The sequence below is a fragment of the Motacilla alba genome, chromosome 7 (assembly GCF_015832195.1).
Source record: "Motacilla alba alba isolate MOTALB_02 chromosome 7, Motacilla_alba_V1.0_pri, whole genome shotgun sequence".
Classification (NCBI taxonomy): Eukaryota; Metazoa; Chordata; class Aves; order Passeriformes; family Motacillidae; genus Motacilla; species Motacilla alba.
Window position 1 is genome coordinate 14,674,377 of NC_052022.1, and position 17,472 is coordinate 14,691,848.

A 17,472-nucleotide genomic window follows, 5' to 3' on the forward strand; every position below is an offset into this window, starting at 1 on the left:
GTTAAGTGGTAAATAGCTGGTTAATCAATGCCAGATTGTCTCTTGGAAGTTGTCTTAATTACTTTAGCCTGTGCCAGACACTGATATCCTTGAAACCTGAAAAATCCCATTAGAAGGTGCTTTCATTGGTCCTCAGCCAACATGTTTCACTGTGTGACAAGAGCTAGTGCTGATGGGCTGGAGATGGCCGGGGCCAACTGGGCAGCACTGGGGGTGGCACTGGAGGGGTCTCTGTGTCAGGGCTCTCTGTGCAGCTCATCAGGAGCTTGCAGTGAGTTCCTTGCTCTAGGGTGGTGTCCCAGCTCTCCACTTAGGCAGCAGTAAGAACTGCTGCTGCTGTTTTCTATGTGCTTTGGCTTTGTTCCTGTGCCCTTAGCTCATGCCAAGGCCTTCTGTAGTTGCAAAAAGGCTGGGCATTTTTCTTTATTTTTAAAGAAGAGGTGTCCTGGCTCCCAGCCCCTCACCAGGGCTGTGGTTGATTTTGGAGGCATGCATGGCACACAGCAGGTGCACTTAGCATTCTGAAGGTCACCCCTTGGCTAAGGGGTCTTCAAAGCCTGTCTCAACGGAGTATAAAGGCCAGCACTGTGATGTTTAGGTCTTTCTGCTGACTTGTTCCTGTGGGCTGAAGGAAGCTATGAAGCAGGAACAAGAAGATCACTATTTTTCAGTTTCATTTGGCATTCCATGAAAAGATCAAGCAGGGCACAGAGCTGAACTATGAAGGTCGCTCCTGTAAGAAGTTGGAAATGTCCTTGATATACAAATGGCATCTAAAAGGAAGTATAGAAATTCACAGATGTATGGCTGGCTAAGAAATGTGATGAGCCATGCACAGCCTCTGGCTTGGAAAGTCCCTGTGTCACTGGTTTCCAGAAGCAGAGGAGAGGATCAGTCATTACAGTCCTCCTGATGTCAACTGCTGGTCACAGAGGAGCAGCTCATTCCCTGACTGCTCCGTTTCCCTGGGAAGCAATGCTGCAGAAGCCATCTGCTGATCTGCTGTCCCCTCTCTGTGTCGTGGTTGAAGGGGGTGTCCGTGTGGGTTGTACAGCAGTACCTAAATTCTCTGCCTTCCCTAACTATAGAAGATGGGGTGTCCTTTTGAGGATAACTTGAACTGGTGTTCCCACAGGTAGAGTCCAGCTGGGTTCAACTGTAAAGCCTAAAGAGGGATTTTTTCATAGGAAAAATGTCTCTGCTTTGTGCATACGAGCTGTGCTGGAGGAAGAGAAGAGGGCAGGGAGAGGTTTGGAGACTGTAATTTGCTCACTGCCTTCCTCCCAAGGAATCCAGAAGTTTGTCTTGTTAAAGACAGATCTGTTTCCGTCTCTAGTGAAACAAAGAGTGCCTGAGTAATTATCAAACACACAGGAACATCCATTGCCTGTTTGGGATAGGAAGTGCAGAGTTTAATTACATTTTGACTCTCTTTCACTTCACTATTCAGATACTTCTTTTCCTGGGTTGAAGTCTTGTTGGACTGGGACAGGAAGGACCAGGGAAGCTCATTCAACTGCTGCTAGTATGCTTTGCTTTTTGCTCAGTGGCTTTTGTGTTTAGACATCGGGGAGAAAAGATACCAGGCAGCAGGAATAAAGGATGGCTGGACTCAGCATTGCAGCATGAAATCAAACTGGAACACAGCACTGGGAGAGCTGACAGTGCTTTGAATATCTTATTCTCATAGGAGGGACAGGCAGGCAGGACATCGATGCCTGCTTCCATTGGAAAGGTTGAAAGCCACAGAGTTCACAAGGTGTGACACTGGCTGAAGAGGATTCTCTTGTACGTGGCAGGCAGGAAAACAAAGAGCTGAAGTCAGGGCAGGACATTTGGGAGATGGCTGGTGGGGGTGGGGAGCATATCTGCTGGGCACAAAAAGCAAGTGGTGGTGTAACTGAGGAGCTTCCTTCTGCGTGCCTGAAACAGATTGTGGGGATTGCTGCATCACAGCCATGACATGTGGTGGTGTGATGAAGCATCACTTCAGCCACTTACCCTGAAGCTGCAATGATCCTGATTTCAGCAGGTCATTCTGCTTCAGCAGGTATAGAGCTCCTAGGCTGCTTGTGTGGGTTGCATTCTGTGTTAGTATTAAGCAGCATATAATATATATATATATGTGCATTTAGTGCTCCATGACAGTCAGGTAGCCAGCTGAGCAGTCTCAGCCTCAGACTGCCAGGAGAGAAATACTGTCTGGGATGGTGCCCATCCCAGATCATGGCCTGAAAGCTGTGGAAGGATGCTGGGCATGGGCCCTTGTGAGGATGCCACAGGCCAGCAAAGGTGCCCAAACTCCTTGCCTCAGGAGGCACCAAAACTGTTCTCCCAGTGACTACAAAGTGGCTTGGTGGGAAAACACTTGGGGTGGCTTAGTGGGAAAACAAGCCAGTGCTCCTCTGTGTTCCCAGCTACTGTGTGCCTGGCTTCCGGTTTCACAGGGAAACAGGCATATAGGACCTGGCAAAGGGCATTTCAGGTAACCTCTCCTTAGTCGGGGGACATGAAGGACCCTTGTACTTTCTGGAAGGGATTCAAGCACTGCATGCACCAAATGCAGGCTTCCTGAGCTGGGATTTTCTGTTGTTCAAGCCACCTGGAAGGATGTGCCAGAGGAGTCTTGCAGTGTGATTGTTTGTGAGCGGTAGCTGGCACCAGCACAGCCTGCACTGGGTGGTTGGAGGGGTACATGGGGGCTGTGTTTTGATTCTTCTTTTCCTGTTTGTTGTAACTTGGCAGAGGCAAAGTTTCAGAGACAGCAGGGGCGGCAAGATCCTTCTTCTTTCTTCCTGACATGTACTACACCACCTTCTGCCACTAATTCTGATTTTTTGCCAGGGAAACAGAGTGGGAAGGGAGGATTGGTGGGGTTTAAGTCTGCAGCTTTGAAGCACATAAACCAGAATATTTAGCATGGGGTTCATTGTCTAGAGAGGCGACTTTCCTAAAAGCAGCCCTAGAGATTGTGAGCAGCTGTCACAGTGGCTTTTGCCACAGTGGCTTCCTGCTTCAGGTGGGAATTTAGTGCAAAAAAATTTAAAAAGGAAGAATGAAGAAAGAATCAAACTTCAGCCACACAAAGCCCTCTCCCCAAGGCGTGTTCAGAAAATGGAGATAAAGCAGCAATAAAGTCAAGTGCTCAATTAAGCCAGATGCATGTGCTTTAAAACACTAACAGATGTGGCAACAGTGGCTCTAATAAGTGGAGCTTTATGGACCAAGTGTGGTGGAGGTTGGTGCGGGTGCCCGTTGCTTCCTGATGGGGAATAGTGCAGCAGTGCTTTTGTTCTGGGGACTGATAAAAGGGGGAATGTAGCTGCTGGGGACTGTTCCCCACTGTCTCCTTGGCTCCTGCCGCCTTTCCTCTGGGATGGCTGTGGTTACAATGCTTTCCAGTTGTGGAGGTATGTCTGAGAGCAGTGCGAGTTACATCACTCCGGGGCAATCCACCTACTGACAGCCTCCCACCTTAGGGCTGCTGGAATGGTTTAGTGCCCTCCTTGGTGAGCTCCTTCCCCAGAGCCTTTGCTTGGAGACTTACATGCCCTTAAATGACTGCTGCATTTTGCGTTGAAAATCTGGGGGTTCCAAAATACCATAGATAAAGGCCAGGTAAAACCTGTTGCATGCTGTACAACATGAGCAGAGTACAGTGTGAGCTGTACTTGCTGCAGAGCAGCTGTCTGGGCTGTGGCTGAGGAGGCTGAACCATGTCAGGCGTGCGTCATGTTCAGGGCTGGTTGGGATGTAAACATCCATATGCCACAAGCCAGCTTATGGTGTTTGGCATTTTGGGGTGAATTCTGTGGGAACGCCTGTCCTTCTTGAAGCTGGGGGATTCCCTGCACTTCTTGCAGAAGCTCAGTGTTTCACTGTTTGGATTGTTTACAAAGACAGGAGTAGTTGTCTCTAATTTGGGGGCCATCCCACCCAGTGTATCATCCGATCCCACTTTTCAAGTGCTCTTTGCACATGCCTGGATCTCTTTTAGGGCTTTAAGGAGTATCCAAATCGTCTGGCCAAGAAAGGGGTGCTGGATAGATCAGGTGTAAAGCAAACACACCAGGGTGCTTGGTGCTGAGCGTGCTGGCAGGCTATACACAAAATGCTTTCTGAAGCTGTTTAAATGGAAAGCTGACGGATGTGCATCCCAACTTCCATTCCAGTGGTTCAGCAGGGTTATCACTTTTGTCTCCATCACCGTGTTCTGTGGCGGTCTGTTTCTTAAGCTTTGCAAGGCCTCCATCCTTGGGAATGCAGCTACTGATGTTCCCCTGTCTTTTCTTCCTTCCTCCACCACAGTTTTATGACTCTCTCTTCCTGCCTTTTGCTCAGCAGGAGTCTACAAACTCCTGAGGTTTAAATTTGGGCAGCTTCATGGGTGGCCCAAAATAGAGAGTCTTTTTTAAACAAAATGAGATCCAGCCCTTTATAGAAAAAAGGCAAGAGACTAAAGCAACATCATCAGAGTGAAGGAGCAGGCTGTCTGGCACTGCTACCCTCACACCTGCGGGGAGGAATCTTCCCCTTCTGAAGGCCAAGTGGCATGGATGTGGCCATGCTGTGGGCTCTGGAGGTTGGAAGTCGCTGAGGGACTGTAAAGGTGCCTTGCATTATTTGACTGTATGGCCCTTGTTTGCCAAAAACGTTTATTACAGATCAAACTGCTGCCTTCTGGTAGAGTGTCCATGCGTTTGAACGCTTCATTGTGTTCCTGCATCTGTGCATGTGCCGGTCAGCAGTGGGATGAATCTGCAATGTCTTAATTTTGTCAAAGCTCCTGGTTATTTCAGTGGCAGTGCTGTATCAGTGAAGACTTTATCCTTAGAGAGTGACAGTTGCGTTGTTTCAGTAAACACACATACTAAGATAAATAGTAAATGCGCATAACAAATACGCCTGTAAGACCTGGTTCAGTCCCTTCTCATGGAGTACTTGAACACAAGGGTTCAAATTCAGATCTGTCTCTAGCTGGGAGAAGGGTAAAACAAGGGTTAAAGAAATTGAGCAAAGTGACTGCAAAACTGAGTGCAATACTGCCCCAAGAACAGATGGCCAAAGTGTTTTGACATAACCTGAAACAATTGTGGTGTTGCTTAGCTTGGATGTCAAATGAGAAAAAAAACACAATCTGGGAACAGCTCAACTTGTGGCTTAAATGTGGGATATAGCAACTAAGTAATAGCCCTCATGAGGAGGGAAGATAATGACTGTGAGTGCTGGAGGCAGCTGGGAGATGCTCGTGGGCAAAAAAGGCTCAACTAAATTGCAGCAGATACTCCCTCTTCTACCTACAGTTCAGTGTTCTGCTTTTATTTGGAGGCACCTGTGCTTTGTGCCTGGCGAATGCAGGTTTCTGGGGAAAAAGCAAACAGGGTTGGCTTTAACGGCTGATGCACAGCTCAGGGGCTGCATGGGGACAGTGGGTCCAGCAGACCTTAGGTGACACTGATGGTATTGGCTGTTGGGCTCAGGCAGAGTTTCTGAGAAGTTAGGAAGAAATTACTGTAATAATAGTGTGTTTTGAAAAAGGCAGACTTGTAGGAAATGTGCAATGAGATTTGGGTGGGTGGTGAGGGGAGCCCTGGCCTGAGCTGCTGTCTGGAAAATTGACTTTGGAAAAGTGAGATGTTATTTAAAAACTAGTAATACAAATGGCTGAAGTTCATTCCATTTGTATGCATAATAACTGGAGAAGCCAGTGTGGTTGAGAAGGGAGCAGAGCAATACCAGAGATAGGTGAGAGATGGCTCTCACAGGCGGGATGAAGCACCTTTTTGCATTTTAAGTGGTTTTTTGCTTTATTTGTGGGTTGTTTTTTGTTTGATTGAGGGTTTTTATTCCTAGTTTTGAGGAATTTTCCACCTTTCGGGAGGGTCCAAGGTCAAACTTCTGGCTGTGCTGCACACAGCCTTCCTAGATGGTGCAGTACTCTGCTGCAGGCTCCTCTGCTCATGCTGTGTCCAGAGCCACTTCCCCACCAGCTACTGATCCTGATGGGGGTTGTGAACAGGCACCAAATGGTTACTCACAAATCTGTGAATTGCAGTTGGGCTTCCAGAGCTAGAGGGCATATTTTTGGTGAGCTTTTGTCTATCCTTGAGGAGCCAGAACAGGAGGAGGGCATTTTCAGAGATTATCTCCCTTAGCTTCTTATATGAAAGAACCCACAAAATTTCCTTCAGGCACCTCTCCTTGAAGCAAGATGTCTTGTACTTGGCTAAAGCACCCTATCCAGGAGACATGGACAGACGTGAGTACTTCCTCTAGTAGTCCATCTCTGTGCAGGTTCAAACTGATCTTTGGCAGTCTGTCTCCAGCTAGCATGGTGTTTGCTTGTTGCTGCCTGCACCTATAAAGGTAATAATTTAAAAATAGGAAAATAGTCTGAAAAGGTCCTGTATACTATAATTTTTCCCAAAATATGTGATGGAAGCAGAAACATTTAGTGTGATTTTGAAGAGTTTCTTGTTTGTGATTGTGTGTCCATCAGATTATAAGTCCTTCATCAGTCCTTCCTGGCAGGCTGCAGAGCATATACCTGGGAATCAGGCTTATTGAGATTCACAGCTCCTGTAATTCTGGCAGCATCTGGCTCTCCTGCAGGAAAGAGAGGTGCAGCAGCCCAGTGCCAAACAGAGATCATCTAGATAGTAATGAACATGCAGGCACCCTCATGGAGGCTGTGGTAAGGAAAACTCTCCTGTGCTTGCATACTCTGGACTGTGGGATGCAAAACCCCTGACTGATTTGAACTCGGGGTTAGAGATGAGCCTGTGTTTCCATTGTGGGAATACAGGTAATTCAAACATAGCAGTTAAACCAATAGGAAATTAATAAGGTGGTTTTGTGATTCACTTTTAATCTGGAAATTCATAGGGACCATAGGATTTAGGTGCTGATCTTATACTAGAAATTGGTTCAGGCTTTTTGGGGGGCCTGAAGACCACACAGATGCATGTGAGTGTGCGGGGAAGGAGAGCAGAGACTTGGTCTGGTAGGATTAATGGTTTCTTTCATTCAGGCAGAAGCCCCTAATGACTGAATAGTAACTACTCTGGGGATTTTACAGACAGGGTCAATGTCAAATTGGGAAGCTGCAGTGCAATTAATTTAAGCTGGGAAGTGTTTTCAAGTTAATTCATTTGGTTCTGCTGGGAAGGTTGGAGCTTTGCAGAGGGCTAATTGTAGAACTGTGTTGAAAAGGCTGAGATACGGTTCACTAACAAGGGGGAATGCTTTTATGGTGGCAGGGAGCTTGGAGAGCCTCACTCAGCAAAACCTTCCAAACGCGTTAAAGGTCTTTCCCCTGAGCATGCTGCCTTCACACATGTTGAAGTTAAGTACTCACACAAAAATACTGTCATCAGCCATGAGATGAGACCCTCTGGCTCCTCAGCCTCAGCTTTTAGCTGAGTCCAGAGTGTCTCTGCTGTAGGTGTGCACTGTGACGCACAGTAGCTCCACGCTTGGGAGAAGTCGTGAAAGAAAAGCAGGATTGTAAGTGGAAGCTTGGTAAATGATGGGACTTGAAGCATTCTCCTGCATTTTTGAGGGTCCTGAACAGCATTCTCACCATTCTTGGCACACAGTGAACAGCTGGTGTGGGAGAGAGCAGGATGTTGGAAATAATACGTGCAGGCTCACTGCTGGCAGGAGGAGGGCTGGAGCAGACCTTTCCCAGCGGTGGTTTGTGCTTCGCTGGGTCTGCACAGAGTCGACTGATAATGTGCTACACGGCCCTTCAGTCAAATAATTTGGAAAGAAAACTAACAAAACAAACCCTGCTATTTTGTCTCTCTTCAGCCTGGTTGCACATTTCCATGAAATGGTGGAAACTTACTATTTTTATGAATTGTGTTCCTGTTTGAGATGCAGTTGGCATTTGCTGACGTGTTTGTAGATATATTGAGAGGTGGAGGGGGAGGAGAACTAATAGGAAGACAGGCAGTCATACAAACATACACACATGCAGAAACACAGAGGTAGGCTGTGTAATTGCACAAGTCCTGTATCCTTGGGAAACCAGTCTACAAACATGGTTAAAAAAAAAGAAAAAAAAAAGACTGTTTGAAGTAAAGCCTGGGGGAAGGGACATTTCAGTCCGTCTTCTATCCTCATGTCACATCAGCTTCATGTCAGCATTGCTTCTCCCTTGGTCCTGGAGGGCTTTGTGTACAGAGGTGCACAGCTGTGCTACGGGATACTGTGCAGAGGTAAGAGATTTTCCTCTGGCTCTGGACCTAGGTGGACGGAGGAGGGAAAGTTGAGCTCTCCAGCCACCAGGAATAGGCAGAGAAAAGAGAGCAAAGCAAGCTGCTAAAAGCTGTGCTGCCCAGAGTCAGTGTCCCTGGCACTTCGGAGGAGCATAAAGCATTTCCTGTAGGATGCCAGAGTCAAAGGAAAGCACTGGGTGCCCCTTGGATCACCCCTCAGTGCCAGCTGCTCAGGGTAGGGAGAGGAGCTTGCTAAGCAACCCCTGGCCAGAACATGCCGTTCCCTGTTCCCTCCCCAGTCCTGCCTTCCCTGATAGAGATGGGCTGAAAAAAACTCATGGCAAAAAAAAAACAGAACAAAAAAAAAAAACAAAACAAAACTGTGTTTGCAGAACCCTTAGGGCTTTTGGCCTCAGGAGATCTGAGAGTGCTTTGTGGACAGCTTATCACAGAGGTAAAGCAAGCTCTTGGAGACTAATGTGCGAATTTTCTGGCTGTGGTGTGCAGTTCCTCACTGATACTGAGCAAGTTGGTGTGATGAAATAACCCTGGGAGTGCAGGCAGGCAGAGAGTCCCCGAGAGCTCTTCAGCAGATGGAGAGATGCTCTGAAGCGATCGGTGTCCCATGATGGTAGCCTGTGTTTCTGAGAGATTGGGATGACGGATCTTCAGGCCAGTCCTCACAAAAGCTGGGTGGCACAGACACCTCTGGACTTACAAGTCCTTTGAAACCAAATCAACAGCTTAAACATGACATGTTTCCTGTGCAGAACTGGATGAGGCTAAGCAGAACAGGCTGCTGGCTGAGGAGAGGGGACAGCAAGCAATATGGGGGTGTGCCTGTACTTGAATCCAGAAGGGACCATGCACAGCTTTTCCCTCTTAGGTCTGTTGATAGCTGTTAAACCTAGTCTAGATGAAATAGCTTTGGTTTGTGAACTGCCGATGGCCAGGAGGAGAGCTGAGGAAGAATTGCTCTGTATGTCTTCTTTTCTGCCCCTCCCCTGAGCATCTATGGTTGCCATCTGTGAGAGATGCTGTTCCAGGGCAAATGATGCTTCTTCTCTGATGTGTGCCCTTCTCCCATTGCACCCTCTCCTACACAGCCCATTGCTTATGCTCTCTCTGTGGCATTTCCAGATGCACTTTTGTGCAGAGTGAAACTTGAGTGGGTGCTTTGGTTTCATCTGCCTCTGGACAGCTGCATCCAGACTGGCTTGATGATGATGGGGCCAGACCATGTACCGGTGCTCCCACATTTTCCCTCTGCTGACAGCTGAGTGTGGATGGATGCTGTGCCACGACTCAGTGCTTTACAGGTTGACAATGCTAATCAGCAAACCTTGGGTCCTTTCTGGGGGTAGGGTGTGGGCCAGAGGTCTTGGGTGTAGGGGTGGGCTTTGCTCTTGGCAGCTCCTGCTGTGAGGAAATTGTAATGCCAGTATAATCCTTGTTGGCAAAGTTTTTCTGAGGTTTCTGAGTTCCAAGTCATAACACACTTACTAGAGCTGTTGCACCTTTGACCAGGGCTGTTCTTGAAGTACTTTGCAGATTGATGAGGCAGAGGTCACTGGGGCTGTGGTTGGGGTTCATCTGCTGCTTTCCTACCTTCCTACAAGTAATTCTTCCAGTGGGGCTGTTGTGCATATGAAAGGTCAGGCTTAAAAGCTCTGTCTGCTCTCAGGCTGCACAGGACAAGCACTGGCTTCTTGGCAGCCTGGGACAGGCAGCTCTGCTCCTCAAAATAAAAAGTGGCAAGCAATAAGGTATTTAAATTATCCTGAAATGATAGAACTTGCAGACGCAAAAAGCTAAAAGATGCAAAAAAACCCTCAAACCATAGATAAGACAGATTACATTTGCTCAGGATGAAAAATCTTTTCATGGATGCTGCATTCCTGCAAACCCAAGTGTGCTCACTCCTGTACACGGTGCATTGCCAGGCCAGGACTTGAGCTTCTGGATTTGCCCATATATTCCATGCATGGCTTTGGGCAGCCCTCTCAAATATTTCTGTGCCTTTTTTTTTGTTTTTCTTTAACCATGTGCAATTCAGGATGAACACCCTTCTGTCTTCAGGGTAATTAATGAACTGCAAAGCCCTTAGACATCTTGAGAAGGAAAGTGCTGGCCAATGGGGGCTGTGATTGCTGTGGGAGGGAGATGTAAGCCCTGTCCAGCCCAGGACACAGCTGGGACCCCCAGATAGTGGGGTTTCAGGCAGGGTGTTGAAGGCCACTTGGGTGAAACTTTCTGTGGGTCTGGGACCTTAATCAGCATTTAAACACTGTACAAACACCCTGGGCAGATAAGCAAATGCACGTGAAACCCTCTGGGCAAGCTGTTGATGAAGGAAAGCAAGTTAAGGGAGAGCAGGAGCAGCACTGGCGAGGGGTGGCTGCAGTCCTTGGCATGGTGTGTGCTCCCCGTGATAGAGCCTGGCTCTCCTGTGCTAAGTAAGTGCTACTGGCTCCGTCCTGTTCTGCTGCCCAGATACGCTTCATGGCTCTTCAAAGGGATAAAAATATATTTTTAACCTGAGGCAGCTGCCTTTTTTTGTGTGGTACATTTTTTCTCGTAGCTCTGGAAGTGACAGGTTGTTTTTCAGCCGCTGTGTTTCTCAGCTGTCTCGGCAAAGGTGCCTAGAGATCTCCAACCAGATTCCCGAAAATTTTAGCACTGGAAATTGGTAGTTGCTTTTGAAAGTGTTGGCGAGACGGTGCAGCTCCCTACAGACGTTAACTGATGGCCATTTGAACAGGCTTTTTCCTCAGCCAAGTCCTCGCCCCATTGAAGCAAATGGGAATTTTCCTTGAAAAAGGCCATAAAGAAATCGTTTTCTTGGCAAGTAGAGAGGTGTTTCATGGACTCTACATCACCATTCAGGAGAACTTCAGCTATCTGCTTAGATTCCTGCCACACTTGTCCCACCCTGCACAAAGCTCTCTACGTTTTGATCCAAAATAACACAGGAGATGTTTTCCACATGCCATAAGAAAGAACTATAAAACAATTGTTTTGGAGTTTGGCACCACTCTCTTACAGATATATTTAGTGTGAATTGAAATTGGTCAGCAAAAAGGCGTTGGTCAGGATGACAGACAGATTAAGGCTCTGTGTCTTGAGGCTATTACATACTTGCCCATCCCATGCTAGTAGGGGTGGTAGGTGGCTTCATTAGTTCATGGATTGTAATACACAAGCATGTCTTGCAGCTTTTGGGCAGCATTAGAAAGCATTATCTGGCTGTAAGAGGGGTTATTTGGCTTGTGTCATGCTCTGTGCTGTCCTGACCTTGAGTCTTTATCTCTCCACTCTTCTTGTTGCTCCCCGGCCCTTTTGCTCTTTCAAATGTGGTCCATCACACCTGGTGCTCAGCCTTCTCCTGTGCATACAGCTTGTCCTGAAAGAAATGCTGGTGCTCTGTACATGGGGCCAAACTCTTCTGTCTCATCTCCCTTCCCCTGTGATGAAGCCACCTCTGCAAGCTCCAAGTCAGGATAGCTTCTCTTAAGAGCAGCACTAGATTTGGGAGAGGGAAAAGCTGCGACAGGGCTCTGCCATCAGCCCCAGGTGGACCAGTCCAGCTTGGCAGCAGGGTCAAAGGCATGGCTCACCATGGCTGACTTGGCTTTAGAGAGGAGAGCTTACAGTCAATAGCAGCTAGACCTTCCTGGCTCCTGATCCAGTCTTGCTCCTGTGATGGTGCCTGGGGAGCCAAGACCAATCTCTCCTGTCCCTGGGTGTGTTCATGCACATTGACTTGCACACTCCACTCCCATCAGTGGTTTTCTTTGGGCTGATACTTGTTAGCATTGGAAAGTGAGAAAAATGAACAAAAATATTATCAGAAGCAGGTTTTGTGAATGAATCAGCCGACAAGAGGCTTACCAGCTCGCCTGCATTTACTAGCTCAGTGCTTATTTGGGCAGATGTGTATGTATTTTAGTTGGAGGCAGGAAGGAGTGAGAATGGATGGGGGAAGACATCACTTCCAGTTTGCTGCTTTTCTGTCAGTTTGTACCATCTTTTTCTGAATGAAGCAGAGGACTAGAGTGTGTCTTGAGAACCTGCCCTGCTGCTGCCCTTGTTCTGCTGTTGTGGACAATGTGGGGGGCACCAAGGAGAGGAGCACAAAAGGGGTCAGAAGGCTAAAACTCTCCTAAGCCAGCCTTTGCCTCTTCAGCCTTGCCCATCTCTTCATGGTGCTTTTTTAGTTGATTCTCTCTAAAGGCGGCCTCATGGCCTTCTATTTTCTCACTATGTGTTTCTAATTAATGGGGAGACTGGTGTATAAACAGAATATTCCTGCTCAAAATATTGCTTGTCTGACTTCTAGGATGATGGCCAGATGGCAATCACCAGACAGCAGCCTAGACTTTGAGCTCGCCCATCTGGCTATCAAACCTGGTCTTAATTCTCATCTGGAACCAGAACTGAGGAAAGTAATGGACTTTGCCAGATTGGTTTTGCCCCATGTTTGCTTTTCAGTTGCTACCTAAGCAGCTAAAAACCTGCAGACCAAATGCATTTAGTATTTCTGGAAATTGTGAAGAAGTTCAAAAAGATACTGGAGAAATCCACCGAGGGATGGGTCTTTTGATGGCTTTTCAATCCTGTGGGTCAGATGCAGTCTTCAGCCATGAAAGTGCTCTTACTGCTGGTCTGCAGCACAGACTGGGAATGGTCCTTCTGCCCCCAAGCAGCTGCTGATGGTCTCTCATGAATGGCAGGCTGGGCTGGATGGCTCCTTGATCCAGCCCACCTGGGCAATCTTGGCATGCTTGCAGAGTAAGTCCAGATACAACTCTTCTCACAGTTTCTTCTTTGTGAGCTTGGGGTTGTAATACCTGAAAAGAGCTTAGAAAGCTGTGACAGAAATAAAACACTTTCTATTAGGTTTTTTCACTCTGTCATGACAGTAGGGCTATGCTGGCAGTAGGGCTAAACATCGTCATGCAGATTCTGAAAAAAGGAACTGTTAACATCTGTAAATGCTCTGTATGCTTGGTCCTCTGAGAAGCAGGAGAGATCCGTAAATTAAGCACTGTTATGTGAGTGAAAGCATTGCTTGCCCTGCATCATGCACAGTTTGATATTATTTCCTTACCTCTGGATAAGTACCTGAGTTCCATAATGCTGGAAAACTGAAATTGGAGGTGCCAGAGAGAGTTCTGATGCTGGGAATTTGGGTGCTACAGTTCTTCCTTGGCAATACTGAAAGGCATTTCTGTTTGTCACCATCACCAGAACAGCCTGGTCTCTCCCCTGGTATGGTACCTGTGGAGCTGCTGAAGAGGTTTTGTGTAGACAGATACATACAAAGCCTGGCGTGGGTGATTGCACTGGGATGTGTGGGTTCAATCCTAATTTGGGCTGGAAGGGACCTCTGGAGGTCTTGCTTCAAGTCCCAGTTTAATTCAGGCTCAGCTTCAGTATTATATTCAGCTGTAGTAATAGATGTGCTTGCTCAGTCAGATCACAGCAGGCAACAAGGAGTGATCAGCTGTCACCTCCTAGGTGTTTGGAGCAAACAGGAGGAATTGAGATCTGTCCTCATTGCCACTGCCAAGTCCAAAGAGACTGGTGGCTGCAGCATTGTGACCGTTGTGTGCTGCTGTGGCAAGGTTTGCTCTCACAAATTCCTGGTGATTCGGGAAAAATGCATAAAGCACAGAGCAGAGGAGATGGAAAAAGTCAAGAAATCCCCAAATTTCTGCAGATTTTGAAATGGCTGAACTAGCTGGGATCTTGTGGCATTCAGCAGTGGCAGAGTTGTGACTTTTCCGCTGTCAGCAGAAGTGGCCAAATGCAGTAGCAGGTAGAAGCTAAATGACTAACACAGTGTATGAGAAACAGTGGGAAAGATGGTATGGCAAGGATGATGATCATGAAATGGCAGGATCTCCAAAGGATGTTAGGGTGGCCACATGGCCTCAGTACAGAGGTGAGGTATTTTTGAAAGCAGAGCTGAGAATTTATTTTAGCACATGAATGTTGAGTAAGTATTCCTGGAGATACTCTGGGGGATGACAGATGGACTCAAGGTATTGTTACTAATCACTGTGGTTTTAAGTGTTGGAGCTGAAGTACACTTGGCATCTCTTATCCAACTGGACTTCTAATGGGAAAATTGCATTCTTGGGAAGTAATTTAGAAGGTCACAGAAAAGCCAGAAAGAACTTCTCCAGCAGTGGTTTCCCCTGCTCTCTAAACTGTCTTTTAGAGTGGTAATAACTCCAGAATGAAAGAATCTATTCTCACCTTCCAGATGAAAGGGCTAATGCAATTTAAAATTTTTGCATGCAAAGATTTTATGGCTTGGTAACCAGCCACGTCTGAAAATGATCCAGGGCAGGATGAACATGTGAGGCAGCGCCTGACTGAGCTGGACACTTTCCTTGTCTGCCCCGTCTCCTGCAGATAATGGTGATGACCGGTCTGAGAGCATTCTTGCTGAGAACCATGTGGATGGCACCGTGGGGATCCTGAGTGGAGCTGGAGGGAGGAAGCCCATGAAGACGGGCATGAAGGAGCTGGCAGTGATGAGGGAGAAGGTGAACGAGCAGCAGCGGCAGATGGGAAAAGTCAGCAAGGCCCATCACAACCACGAGGACTCCAAAAAGTCACGGCTGTCGACGGGCAGGGTGAGATGGCAGGGCTGTGGGGAGCTAAGGGGGGCAGCTGTGGGCTCACTGGGAAATGCTGACTGCAAAGCCTAAGTGGCATCTGCAGTAAACCGTCTTAAAACCAGAAAAAATAAATTGAAAGAAAAAAGTGGGGAGAAGTAGAAGAGGAGAAGCAAACATTTTTGGCCTGATGCTGGGGCTGAACACACCATCCGATGAGCTGGTCAGGAGGCATTATTTTCATTACAGCTTCACCTCTGAAAGGGGAGCTTCTGCTGGCTCAACACCCACCTCTGCAGGGGTGCAGGCATGCCCTTTGCCCATGGACTGGCTTTCTCACACCCTTTTTCCCTAAGCAGGTGTGGCCCAAGGGGATTTGAGGGGCCAGAAGCAGGGCTGTCTGCCTGCTGCAGGACAGCCCCAGTCCAGGTTAAAGGAGGCCACAAGCCCCGAGGATGACCTGTGTGATTGTCCTGTAGCAGGGAGAGTGCTCTAAGACCTCCCAGTCTACTTGCCTGTCCCTGTCTGTTATCCAGTTCTTGGCCGTGGCTTCCCTCTAGTGGAAAGCTTGGTCAAGGCAACTAGATGGCATGGGAACGGGGATGGAGACTGAAACCCACCCTAAAGGGTCCACAATACACATCCCTGTAAACATACAAAGTATTAATATCTGGGGAGCAGAGGGACAGAAAGGAGCTTTTAAAGAGACTAGGCATTCCGAAGACTAGGCAAAACAGAAGTTCGAAATAAAATGCAGCCACCATCAACTTTGAGATCTCGCACACTGCTGCTGCTCCTTTGCAAAAAAAACCCTCACCCACTGCAAAAGGAGAGAGCTGTGGACTCAGTTTGGCTCACATCAGGCATATTTCACCCACACCGCCTTGGCTGGAAGCCCTGTCTGGGAGCTGCTGTGGAGCAAGAAGGATGCCTCCAGAGGCGAGCTTGGGGTACTCCCATTCCCAGGTCTTCCTCTCCACTCCCAAGGAGTTTCACATGCTTTTGAACTGTTCTTCTGGGCCAAAACTGCATCACAAGTGTGTGCTCTGGGCTATGCTTATGGAAACCTTCCTGATCTGTCTGGACTAGCCCTGCTTCATGTCACTTGCCAGCACCAGTGGGAGCCATGGTAGCCTCTCTGAGGTTTCTCCTCTGTATCCAGGACTTGGGACCTGGTATTATGTTGGCTCTTGGCCTCATCAGGTACATGGGAGATGTGCATGTCTATGCACGACTCTGATTTTGGGTGCCTGGAGGTGAACTCTGGAGCAGGACCCAGGGGCAAACAAACCTGTGTCTTTATGGATGCACATGTGTTCATCCCTACTGGTGTTACCATTGTCCACAGGGTTGATGCTGAATGGTACCATTGTCCTGATAATAATTTTTTCTTTCCTGCTTTCTGGGCTGTTTTCAGACCCCTTGTCAGCAGGAGCTGGATCAGGTCCTGGAACGCATCTCCACCATGAGGCTGCCAGATGAGCGAGGGCCCCTGGAGCACCTCTACTCCCTTCACATCCCCAACTGTGACAAGCATGGCCTGTACAATCTCAAACAGGTAAGTGGGGAGAGTGGGGGCTCTGGGGCTGTCAGTGCTTCCAGCAGAAGCCCTTGGCTCACTGTCTGTCCCCACCATGTGCAGACACAGAACATGCATAGTTCAGGGCTGCGCATGATATGAGGTGTGGGGTAAATAGCAAATGCTGCACGTGGCATGGACGGGTTTGGTTACACCCCTGTGCATCTGCAGCCACTAGTTTGCACGTGGAGATGAAATCCACATCCACGTACAGCTGTGGGCAGTCCAGAGATGGAGAATCAGTTTAGTTCATCCCACAAGAGCTACTTATCTATCCAGTTCTATTTTCTTGAACTTTGAGCAAGATCTTGTCCTGTCTGGGCCCTACTGCAGGAGAAAAGCAGAGAGAGACTGAATACTGACCAGTCTTGCAAACAAAGCAGAAGGCAATTCTGGGAGTCAGGAATGTTTCTACTGCACTTTACTGGTTTTCCTCCACAAGTCAAGTCTGGTCCCCCAGCTCCAGGAGGGATTCCTTCCAGGCAGGGTGGGGGTTGGGGTGCAGAATGCTTCTGAAGGTATTTATAGGACCCTGAAGAACTCAGAAAACTTGTGTGTCTGAATTCTGACTTCCTGGCTTCATTCATGCAAAACCACCAGGTGTCAGTGGCTGAGAAATGGGAAAAAACTGCCGGGAAAAACAGCAGGAACAACGTCTGGTGCAGGGTTGGCTGGAGTAATCTGTGAATAGTACCTGGATATAAGGATTCCTTATAGCTGAGCCTTTGGAGGGGACCCATGCTGTTTTCATGGCTAGGGCCTTTTACTCAGGGCTACTTCTACCCCTTCATCAGAGATATTAAATAAAAAACCAAAAACAACAGGATGCTCTGAGAGAATCTCCCTCTGTTCTCCTGTCTTTGTCCCAGTTGGGACCTCCCCCATCCACCCCTGAAGAGCCCCATGGGCTGGCTGGATCTCCCAGCATGAGCACATTTGGAAGGGCTGGATGGAGCAGAGGTGGCAAATTGCCTGTAAGATGAGCCAGATGAGCCATGTCTGGGGAATGAGCCTGGACACTGCAGTGATGCTTTGTGTGCTA

General features: G+C 47.9%; 1 protein-coding gene across 1 annotated transcript in view; it reads left to right on the forward strand.

Annotated features, from left to right (window-relative positions):
- IGFBP2 (insulin like growth factor binding protein 2) overlaps positions 1-17,472 on the forward strand; it is a 57,427-nt gene that overhangs the window by 37,295 nt on the left and 2,660 nt on the right. Inside the window, exons 2-3 of the mRNA XM_038142405.1 lie at positions 14,646-14,869; positions 16,269-16,409. Coding sequence (XP_037998333.1) covers positions 14,646-14,869; positions 16,269-16,409 — 365 coding nt within the window. The remainder of the gene's footprint in view (positions 1-14,645; positions 14,870-16,268; positions 16,410-17,472) is intronic.